The sequence below is a fragment of the Myotis davidii genome, unplaced genomic scaffold (assembly GCF_000327345.1).
Source record: "Myotis davidii unplaced genomic scaffold, ASM32734v1 scaffold495, whole genome shotgun sequence".
NCBI lineage: Eukaryota > Metazoa > Chordata > Mammalia > Chiroptera > Vespertilionidae > Myotis > Myotis davidii.
The window spans coordinates 1,053,165-1,065,235 of record NW_006286239.1 but is presented as its reverse complement, the minus strand read 5'-3'; the positions used below and the strand labels follow the sequence as shown (position 1 = coordinate 1,065,235).

Here is a 12,071-nt window from a genome sequence, read left to right as displayed (position 1 = left end):
CAAATACATATCTATCAACATTTTTTTTAATCTAAAAATCAAATGACTAAAATATCTGATGAACAGAATGAACCGGTGAATGTAACAGAATCAGGGATATGGAAATGGAGCAGACTGACATTTTTCGGATGGAAGGAGGTGTGGGGGCATGCGGTTAGAGATTGGACAGAGATTTTATATGCATGTATGCAGTACCTATGGACACGGAGAGTGGGGTGGCAAAGGCCTGGGGTGGGAACCGGATGGAAGGGAGTTATGGGAGGGGGAAGAGGAACATCTGTAATAACCTGGACAATAAAGATTTTTAAAAAACAAAAACAAAAACAAAATTTTGATTAACTAATAAACTAACAAAGTGGTTCTGAAGTCAGAATGGCTGGGGTCAATTCCCAGTCTTTTCTCCTTTACTAGCTATGGTCTTAAAAGGTTCTAACTGCCCTGGCCGGTTTGGGTCAGTGGATAGAGTGTCAGCCTGCAGACCGATGAGTAGCAGGTTCGATTCCAGTCAAGGGCACATGCCTGGGTTGCAGACTCAATCCTCTGTGGGGGTGTGCAGGAGGCAGCCGATCAGCGATTCTCTCTCATCATTGATGTTTCTCTCTCTCTCCCTCTCCCTTACTCTCTGAAATGAATTAAAATATATTTTTTAAAAAGTTTCTAACCTCTTAGCATCAGTTTCCTCAACTTAAATGGTCTACCTCAGAGAGCTCTTGTGAGCATAAACTGAGTTAATACATAAAGAGAACTTAGCACAATGCCTAGCACATTATAAATATTAGCTTTTATTAGCTTTGTACATCAATGTCTCTGGAAACACAGAAATAATATTTGAATTGAGAAATAAAAGGTTATTATGAAACTAGAGGCCCAGTGCTTGAATTCATGCACCAGTGGGGTCCCTTGGCCTGGCCTGTGGGATCAGGCCAAAACCAGGTCTCCGACATCCCCCAAGGGGTCCCAGACTGTGAAAGGGTGCAGGCCAGGCTGAGGGACCCCACCAGTGCATGACTGGGGCCAGGGAGGGACGCAGGAGATTGGTCAGCCAAGGAGAGACTGTGGGAGGGCTCCAGAGCATGTCCGGCCCATCTCGCTCAGTCCTGCTTGGCCAGACCCCAGCAACAAGCTAACCTACCAGTTGGAGCGTCTGCCCCCTGGTGGTCAGTGCACAACATTGTGAGCAGTTGAACGGCCTTAGCATATCATTAGCATATTATGCTTTGATTGGTTGAATGGACGATTGAACACTTAGCATATTAGGCTTTTATTATATAGGATTGGTTAGCTGAGAACTGTCTTATCTATTGCATTTATCTGTGGTTTCTAAATAACGCTCCTAAGGTAAAACAACCTCATGCAATGATAAACATTTTGTAGCTTCTATTTCCCCAGGTAGGGGAAAAGGAACAGATTTAGTGGGGATGGAAGGTAGGAAAAAGATTTTCAAATCCACCTTTTAGTAACCATGTTAGGGCACTAGAGGTCAGACTAAGCGCCCCCAGCCATTCTGGGTATAGTTACACAACTGAAATTTCTTAATTTATACATCCCAAGATTTTTCCCATTAGGGAGAAAAAATTCTTAGTAATTGCCATTCATATGCAAGGATCACTAGTTGAGAACAACTACCTCAAAAAAATTCACAAAATTAAAATTATTTCTCACACATAAACAATACTTTAGAGGTTTAGAAAGATGTATTAAACACTATTATAAGTAAACTTTTAGAAAGCTAACCAAAATACCCTAATCCGTCTTAATTTTTCTATAACATCGCTCTCATTTTTCATGCTTTTAATCTACACTAATAAAAAAGAAATATGGTAATTGGCGTACGACCGCTACCCTTTTCATTGGCTAATCAGGGCGATATGCAAATTAACTGCCAACTAAGAATGGCAGTTAACTGCCAACAAAGATGGCGGTTAATTTGCATATGTAGGCACAATGCAGGGAGGCGAAAGGGAAAGCAGGATGAAGCCCCCTGCCACTGACAGTGATCAGAAACCCAGGGGGGAGCTAAGAGTCGGGGGGCAGGGCAAAGGCGGCCCCAGCCATGATCAGAGAATCAGGCGCCTTTGCCACCCTGGCCAGTGATAGCAGGAAGTAGGGGTGGAGCCAGAGATGGGAGCTGGGCCGGGTCGAAGTTGGCAGTCCCGGGAGCTAGGGGGCCCTTGCCTGGGCCTAAAGCGGAGCCCACGCCTGATACCCTGCCTGGGTCAGAGGCGTCAGGCCTGGGCAAGGGGCCGATCCGGTGATCGGCAATCGGATGGTGATGCGGATCAACTCCTCTGGCCGAGGTATCAGGCCTGGGCGGGGGGCGGAGCCAGCAATCGGAGGGGGGTTGGGGGTCCCCTGCCTGGGCCTAAAGCAGAGCCCACGCCTGATACCCTGGGCCTAAAGCGGAGCCCACGCCTGATACCCTGCCTGGGTCAGAGGCGTCAGGCCTGGGCAAGGGGCCGATCCTGCGATTGGAGGGTGATGGGGGTCAACACCTGAGGGCTCCCAGTATGTGAGAGGGGGCAGGCTGGGCTGAGGGACACTCCCCCCCACCACCCAGTGCACGAATTTCGTGCACCGGGCCCCTAGTTTAAAGATAAAGGAAAATGGGTATTGACTGTCTCTAAGAATAATAATTTAAAATATGTTAGATAATATCCTTAATATAAAATGAGTAAATACTATCATAAAAGTTAAATTTTCAAAAAGTGGTATTTTATTTATCAATAGGATAAATTCTAACTATTTACCTCCAACATTCTGTTGAGGGTTACTTCCAGTATTGATGTCCAGAAATGTCCCAGTCCCCATGGTCAGCTTCACATCTCCCATCTGGAAGCAGCACTCTCCAAACATGGCTGCCTGCTGGTCGGCCACCTGCCAAAAATTCAAACAGAGACCTTAGAACCCTAGCTGTGGCTCATTTCACTGCATCCCACTGGCTCACTAAATGTATTCTCATGGTTCAGCATCTTCTTTTTTTTCCTTTTCCTTGAAAAAAAAAGTTTGGAGAGAACACGGAGCAATAACTATAGGTTAAGAATCTGTAGGATTAACTTTGGGCAGAGAACTAATAGGCCTTAGCAACTTTTACTCAGCAACCTACTTCATGGGTTTTAAGTATCATAGGAATAACCTTAGAAATAAAAGTCAGAATAAAAATTGTGCAAGAAACCCTCCCCAAGATATTTTGTTTATATCTTATAAGCAGTTTCACTCAGTCAAAATAATTGACCTCACATATTTCTTTTAGTAAAAGTGACAGGTGTAACTCAATACCATACTTCTTCCAATGATACATTTTTGATAAAAGAAAAAGTATAGCATTCTGTTAATATAGTTAAATGTGGCTACATATACAGCAAAATTAATCTGATGAACACTTTCTTACTAATCTTAAGTTTTCCCAGCCATACCTAAATCTAAATCTGAGCCTATCCCGAGATTGAATAAGACTGATCCGCTCTAAATGAAAGGAATTTATAACTTGGGTATTAAATTCCCCTTCCCTCGTTTCCTCTACCTACTGTGGTGACTGTCCATCTAGGGACCTGGTCTATACTTCCTGGTTAAGCCATTACAGGAAATCAAAGGCAAGATATACACAGCCTCTCAATCAGGGGGTAAATCTTTGGGATTCTCCAAGTTATGAATCACTCATCCAGAGAGAAAGTAGAATCAAGAAAGAACCTTCAAACACCAGTAACAGCTAATGTTTCATTCTTCCATGAGTTTCTCTACTGGCAGATGCTGGCTAAAGACTTATAAAATGTAAATACAACTTCTTTAAGTGCCATATCATTGTTTATGGTTACACTGTCTTGAATATAAACTAAGCATTGGTCCTATTATTGTTGTTATATCTCAGAATATCAAATATAAACCAATATTACTCAGAATATAATATTTTTTAAAAATGTAACAGTTTCCTAAAAAATAATATATAGAGAAGTCAGAAATGGCTGTGAAGTGTTTAGCAGTCCTCTTTCCAGAATAGAGAAAATACTTTTGATTATATACAAGGTATAAAGAAAATAAAAAAAATGCTTTAATTTTAATTGCAAGGATCTTTTTTTTATCTCATATCTAATCCCAACTATTCATATATATTCATTTACTTTATACTATACAAGGAGAAAACCTCAAATTTTCAACTTACCAAGGCCATTATTGGTATAGGCACACCAAATATCTCTTCATCCACTGATCCAAAATTGAAGCTTCAAATAAAATTGATTTATAAGTAAGTTATAACTCTAGAAATGCTAATTTTAAAATTTAGGAAATGGTTTTTTAGCATAGGCCAAAAAGTTATCTATATATATAAAAGCCTAAGTGATCATTCTGGTGGAATGACTGGAATGACTGGTCACTATGATGCTCACTGAGCAGGCAGGCAGGCGAGCAGTTACGGGCAAGCAGGCAGGCAGGCAGGCAGGTGAGCAGTTAGGGGCAAGTGGTCCCAGATTGCGAGAGGTATGTCCAACTGCCGGTTTAGGCCCGATCCCCAGGATTAGGATCTGGCCTAAACCGGCAGTCGGACATCCTCTGAGGGGTCCCGGATTGCAAGAGGGTACAGGCCGGGCTGAGGGACTCCCCCACCCACGTGTACCAGGCCTCTAGACATATATAATAAAAACCTAATATGCTAAGTGTCCTACCATTGGACCAGTTGCTATGATGCGCACTGACCACCAGGGGGCAGATGCTCCGACCAGTAGGTTAGCTTGCTGCTGGTGTCCAGCCGATCCTGACTGGGTGAGACAGGCCGAACATGCCCTGGAGCCCTCCTGTGTTCCCTCCCCAGCCCTGATCGTGCACCGGTGGGGTCCCTCGGCCTGGCCTGCGCCCTCTCTCAATCCAGGACCCCTCAGGGGATGTCGGAAAGCCAGTTTCGGGCTGACCCCTGCAGAGTAGGCCAAGGGATCCCACCAGTGCACAAATCCGTGCACCAGGCCTCTAGTATAACATATGTTCATAAAGTACCCCAAACATGTAAACCAAATACTTTTTAGTTTTAAATCAAATGCTTTTTCCTCACTAAGGCAAAATTAATTCAAGGACTATTTTGCTGGTTTCTAAGTCCAATGTTCATTATTACCTTGTATCCCTCACGGGAGGCAGGAGAGAGAGTGGTATTGAAAGCAGAGAAGTAATGAAGCTGCTCCAACACATCTGAACATAAAAATATATCATCAGAATCCAAATTAAATTACACAAAAAGTGATGATTCAAGAAGGAGGGAGAAAACCCTTTACCTCATATGGGTCAAAAAGTCCAGTGGTACTGGCATTTGAAAAATCCGTGGCAAATTCAGAACCTAAATTTACATTGGAAATAATCTTTTATTATCAAGTAGTGTAAACACTTATCTCTAGTTTGTAATCTAGACCAGTGGTCGGCAACCCTCAGCTCGCGAGCCACATGCGGCTCTTTGGCCCCTTGAGTGTGGCTCTTCCACAAAATACCATGTGCAGACGCGCACATACAGTGCGACTGAAACTTCATATCTGATTGAGGTACGTTCGCTGAGGTCGACCCCTTCCAACTCTCCCATCCACACTTGTCTTGTATACTTGTTTCAGATAGACGAGTGTGGATGGGAGAGTTGGAAGGGGTCAGCGAACGTACCTCAAAACAATGTACCTTCCCCACGCTGCGTCTCCCATCACCCAACCGACTGACACCCCCCACTTCTTATAAAGCCACTTCTTCAAAACAGATTCGCCCAAGCCGAAAACCGACTTCTGTGCATGGGGGACGAAGTTTCAATCACACTGTACCTGCGCGCCCACACCTGGTATTTTGTGGAAGAGCCACACTCAAGGGGCCAAAGAGCCGCATGTGGCTCGCAAGCCACGGTTTGCCAACCACTGATCTAGACCATTTATTTGGCCTAAAAGTTCATTCCAAAATATGTATTTCCAGTGAAAAGTCTCCAAAGCAATTTCCCACTTAATCTTTATGAACTTTCATAATTTACAAACGTACTTTCACAGACACTGTCATGTTATAACTCCCAGTTTAAAGATGAGGAAGGAGGTGCAGAGATGTAATATGATCGCCTATAGTTATACCCAGTTGCAAAATGGGAGATTTGGTACTAAACTAAAATTTTAGCAGTCTTAAAATTAAGACTGTTCCTCAGTCATATATTTGAGGATTAACCATAATTTTAAAACACCATCCTCTTCCAACAAATCTGAAATTAATCTAGCTTTACTATAACATGTAGTTAGTAGGGAACCAAAAGGCAACATGCCTGGGCTATAGGAAAGGAAAAAATAGTTAACTTCTACTATTTTTAGATAAGTCATTTCTATTAGTCAAATTTCAGTTACTTGAGATAGAGTTACCAGATCATCTTTACCTTTTGTGAGCTTATGTAACAACCAGGTATCAATAGTCCCAAAGCAGCAATTTTCTTCTTCAATTGCCTTTTGCACCTTAACATCACAACAGCACAAAATCAATTTTAAAAAGCCAAATTATTAAGTGCACAATTAAGTGCCAAACAATAAGTATAATGAAATCCCACTTATGATAAAAATTAATATACAGAGAGAAACAATTTCTAATGGTTCTAAGCAATTACTATAGGGTATGGAACCCTTTGGTTTTAAACCAAGTATGTGTTACTTTAGTGATGAAAGTATATACATTTTTTAAGTTGGACATATAAATATCTCTAACTATAAATAGCCTTAAACAGGAGATGCACAGAATGACCCACAGGTCAAATCCAGCCCCTTGCCTTTTCTGTACAGCAAGTTAAGAATGGTTTTTAAATTGATTGGTTAAAAAGGAAAAGAAGACTATTTTGTAACACATGAAAAGTAGTGTATGAAATTCCAATTCCAATGTGCATATTAAAGCTTTAGTGGAACATACCATGCTTACTTGTTTATGAATTATATTGTTGCTCTGGCACTAAAATGGCAGAGTACTTGTGACAGAAACTTGTGGCTTTAAAAACCTCAAATTTTACTATCTGGCAATTTACAAAATATATTTGCCAATCCTTATCGTAAAGCATGCCAAAGGAAACAAAAGTATCAATGAGCTAGCAGAGAAACTGAAATGCTTGTTAGGATATTATTAACATACTGGAAAATAATTCCCTAAATCGTAATATGTCACCTCTCCAACTCTTACTTGTCCCTCAAGATTAACATTTCCTAGCTTTGTTCACCCAGCACCCTCGAGATAGCTTCTATACAGCCATTATTTCACAGCCTCATTACTTCCCTACTCGACTCCAAACTCCTTAAGGACATTCATATTTAAAACCCCAACAACTAGGAGGGTTTCTGGAATATAACAGATGTTTAAAGAAATGCTTGCTAAATAAATGAGATAAAAAGAATGTCAAATGAAGACATTTAAGATGAATTATACTTTAACAGAAGAATCAATAAAATGAAAATGCATATGAAGTCCAGAAAAAGAGGCCATTTGTAGGCTATTTGTAACAAGTATTTTGAAGATTCCATCCATCCAAGTGTTATATCACTTAAATATGGAGTGCTTAAAATGATATTATTACATTCAAACTCTTGTTAAATTCAGAAGTTGTAATTCTAAAATTGGTTCCATATTAGACAAAGTTTAATCTGTATTTCAGTGAGTAGTATAATACCTGGCTGATAGTAAGCTCATTTGTCCATTTAAAAAATATTTGAGTCAGGCCCTCTGGTAAGTCATATGCCCTTATAAGGCTAGGAGGACACAGTAGGTATCAGGGCTTTCTAAAGTAGAAGGACACAGGTCAATCCTCCTTTCATTGGGTTAAGATTCCAAAAGGCACTACCCTAGGAGTAGGGCAAACTAGAAGAACAGGCTCTCACAGGAACTGTAACTCAGTTTTGAATCAACTCAATCATTAAACTGGTTTGAGATAATCCTGGAGCCTAAAAGAATGGCAAAAACAAACATAAATCATATCCAGAGCAAGATAGCATTACGTTATACACTCATAATTTCTACACACAATTTTGCAAATACAATGTAAAGCTCACGTATATATACATACCTACAAATAAGTAACTAGGCTCATCAATCACATCAACTTGTATACATTGAATATATATGCATATGTATGCTTTTTGTAAGTCAATCATACCTAAATAAATTGGTTTAAAATTTTTAAAAACCAATTAAGTAACCAGGCATAGGAGGACACAAGAGAAAATATATATATATATTAAAAAAAGGAAAGGAAAAACAGGCAACCCATGGAGGCTACAGATAGTGGAATTAATAGTTATGGGCTTTAAAATACCATGATAATTATGTGACAAAACAATGTAGAACTAAAAAATTAAAAACTTAATGGATGTGTTTTAATAATGCATTAGAAACATATAAAGAGAAAAATAATAGATTTGGAAGACAGATTAGAAGGAATACCCAGAATAAAGTACATAGAGAAAAAAGAATGGAAAATATATAAAACAAAGTGGGAGACAAAGAAAATTTAGTGAGGTCTAATATATGTGTAATTGGATTTTCAGAAGGAGAGAAGATAAGAAGAATGAAGCAGAAATTACATTTGAAGATAATGGCTGAGCAATTTTCAAAATCAACAAATAATATCAAGCAATGAATTCAAGACACCCTAAAAACCCCAAGTAGATTGCCATACCTAGAAAATAGGTACAAAAAATTTGTTTGATAAATTCAACACCCACTCAAAATAAAGTCTCAGCAAACTAGAATAAGTAGATAATTTCCTTAATTTGATAAAGAATATCTAAAGAAAATCTACTACAAATTTATACTAACTTGTGAAATGTTGAAACCTTTTATTCCAAGATAAGGAATGAAAAAAGGATGTTTGTGGTCATTTCTTCTAGTCAATATATCCTAATATGAGGGTGACAGGAGCTTTGACTTTGGGTGGTGGGCACAGGGTTCTATATACAGATTTTGTAAATTAGTAATCTACACATGAAACCTCTATGTTCATTTTGAGTAATGTAACCGCAATAAAATAAAATAAAATAACCCACAAAAAAACAAAACAAAAAAAACCCCAATATATTCTAAAGGTCCTTGTCAATACCAAGAAAATAAAAGTAAACTCATATTTCTATATCATATTAGGGTTATTAGAGTATTAAAATTTAAACCAATGTTGCTGGCTGGTATGGCTCAGTTAGTTAGAGCAACATCCTGTATACCAAACGGTTGCAGGTTTAATTCCTGGTCATGGTACATATGTAGGTTTCGGGTTATATATCCATATGGGAGGCAACCAATAGATGTCTCTGTCTCTCTCACCCCCCTCCCTCTCTGCCCCTCCCTCAGCCTCCGCTTCCTCTAAGTATACCCTTGAGTGAGGATTAAAAAAATTAAAACAATGAGATACTACTTCACACTTATTAGAATGGCTAAAATCCAAAACACTGACATCCATGTTAGTCAGAATGTGGAACAACAGGAACTCTCTTTACTTGTAAGTAGGAATACAAAATGGTAGTCACTTTGGAAGATAATCTGGCAGTTTCTTACACAGTTTACCATATGATCCAGTAATTGTGCACCTAAATATTTACCCAAATGAGTTGAAAATTAATGTTCACACAAAAACCTGCACACAAATGTTTATAGAAGCTTTGTTCATAACTGCCCAAAATGGGAAGCAACCAGATGTACTTCAGTAGGTGACTGGATAAACAAACTGTGACATATCCAGACAATGAAATACTAATCAGTGGGAAAAAAAAAATGAGTTACCAAGCCACAAAAAGACAGAGAAATCTTTAATATACATTGCTAAGTGAAAGAAGCCAGGCCCAGCCAATGTGGCTCAGTGTGGCTCAACGGTTGAGCGTCGACCCATGCACCAAGAAGTTGCTGTTCCGATTCCGGGTCAAGGCACATGCTCAGGTTGCAGGCTCAATTCCCAATAAGGGGCATGCAGAAGGCAACCGATTGATGTTTCTCTTTCATTGATATTTCTGTCTTTCAGTTCTCCCTCTCCCTGCCTCTCTCTTTAAAAAGCAATAAAAAAAAATACAAAAAGAAAGAAAAAAAGAAAGAAGTCAGTCTGAAAAGGGTATATACTGTACGATTCCAACAATATGACATTCTAAAAAAGGCAAAACTATATATAAAGACATTAGTGATTGCCAGGGGTTCAGGAGTGAGGGGGGAGAGAGATGAATAAGTAAAGCACAGAAGATTTTTATGGTAGTGAAACTACTGTGTGTGATGCTGTAATGTGATATACATTACATTAATAATACTTAATAATAATGTGTCAATCTTGGTTCATCAGTTGGAACAAATGTACCACATTAATACAAGATGCTAATAATAGAAGAAATGCTGGGGAGTTGTAGATGGGAACTCTATGTACTTTCTGCTCATGTTTCTGTAAACCTAAAAATGTTCTAAAAATTAAAATCTACCAATTTATAGTGGACAAACGATTCATTCAGATTGCCTATCTTCTTAATAGAGTTTCAGTAGTGTATTTCTAGGAAACTTTCCATTTTACTTAGGTTAATTTGTTGGGATACACTTGTTCATATTATAGCCTAACTAGAGGCCCAGTGCATGAGATTTGTGCACTGGGGCTGGGAGATCCCTCACCCCGGCCTGTGCCCTCTTGCAGTCTGGGACCCCTTGGGAGACGTCTGACTGCTGGGTTAGGCTCTATCTGTCGGCAGCCCTCTTGCAGTCCGAGGTTCTTGCAGTCTGGGACCCCTCACTCCATACCTCCCACCTGAAGCAGAGGCATGAGAGGCTCAGGTCACCGCCACTGTGCTCGCCAGCCAGGCTCGCTGCTCCTTAGCGCTGCCTTGGAGATGGGAGAGGCTCCCGCCACTGTGCTGTGCTTGCCAGCCAGGCTTCTGGCTGAGCAGCACTCCCCCTGTGGGAACACACTGATCACCAGGGGGTAGCTTCTGTGTTGAGCATCTGACCCCTGGTGGTCCATGCACATCATAACGACCAATCGATTGTTTGGTCGATTTGCATATTATGCTTTTACTATATAGAATTATGATTTTATTTCTGTGAGGTTGGAATTAATATTCCCTGTCATAATATTAGTTATTTGGGTCTTCTCTAGTTTTTCTTTGTCAGTCTAGCTAATCTTTTTAAATCAGCTTTTGGTATGGTTGATTTTTTTAAACTGTTTTTCTATTCTATATTTCATTAAGTTTCATTTTAATCTTTATATTTCTTTTCTTATGTGTACTTTAGATTTAACTTGTTCATCTTCTTTCAGTATCTTAAGGTAGAATTTTAGGTTATTTTTGACATAATCTCTATCCTATTTAATAATACAGAAACATGGTAATTAACCGTAACTTCGCTACCCTCCCCATTGGCTAATCAGCGAGATATGCAAATTAACTGCCGACAGCCAGATGGCAGCCGACAGCCAGGCAGCTGAAGTGAACAGGAGTCTTGCTTCCTCCAGTGATGGAGGAAGCCAAGGTTCCCCACCTGACTCTGCCGGCCTGTGAGCTTGCACTCTAAGAAATAATGTTGCAATTATAGAAGGTAAATAAACCCCAGAAACCTGCTTTCAGCCATCAGAGCTGGAGCTAGCAGGACTGCAACAGTGTTACAATTATAGAACCCAAACAAACCCAGATACCTGCTTTCAGTAGCCGAGGTCTCAAAGCTGGAGCCGAGCCTCAGAGTTAAAGCTGGCTCTCAGTTCCCATAGAAGGTATAGGAGGTAAATAAATCCCAGAATAAGAAAAAGAAAAAAAAGGAGAGGCTGGGAGCTTCAGTCACCCGCCAGCCTGAAAACGGTCCTCAGCCCCTCACCCAGACTGGCCAGACACCCCAGTGGGGACCCCCACCCCGAATGGGGTGTGACCAGCTGCAAACAGCCATCATCCCCTCATCCAGGCTGGCCAGGCACCCCAATGGGGACCCCCACCCTGATCCAGGACACCCTTGAGGACAAAAGGCCGGCCCCCACCCATGCCCCAGGCCTCTATCCTATATAGTAAAAGGGTAATATGCCTCCCAGCACCGGGATCAGCGGAGCCACGAGGCCTCCCAGCACTGGGATCAGTGTGACAGGGGGCCACGCCCAAACCCCCTGA

At 40.5% G+C, this 12,071-nt stretch overlaps 1 protein-coding gene across 5 annotated transcripts in view; it reads right to left on the bottom strand.

Moving 5' to 3' along the window:
- The window catches only part of GK5 (glycerol kinase 5 (putative)), an 89,132-nt gene that overhangs the window by 2,081 nt on the left and 74,980 nt on the right, over positions 1-12,071 (bottom strand). For all 5 annotated transcript variants that reach the window (XM_015559916.1, XM_015559913.1, XM_006757508.2 and 2 more), the window contains 5 exons: positions 6,368-6,443; positions 5,256-5,317; positions 5,099-5,172; positions 4,157-4,217; positions 2,748-2,874 (listed from right to left, as the gene is read on the bottom strand). In XM_015559916.1, coding sequence (XP_015415402.1) covers positions 2,748-2,874; positions 4,157-4,217; positions 5,099-5,172; positions 5,256-5,317; positions 6,368-6,443 — 400 coding nt within the window. The remainder of the gene's footprint in view (positions 1-2,747; positions 2,875-4,156; positions 4,218-5,098; positions 5,173-5,255; positions 5,318-6,367; positions 6,444-12,071) is intronic.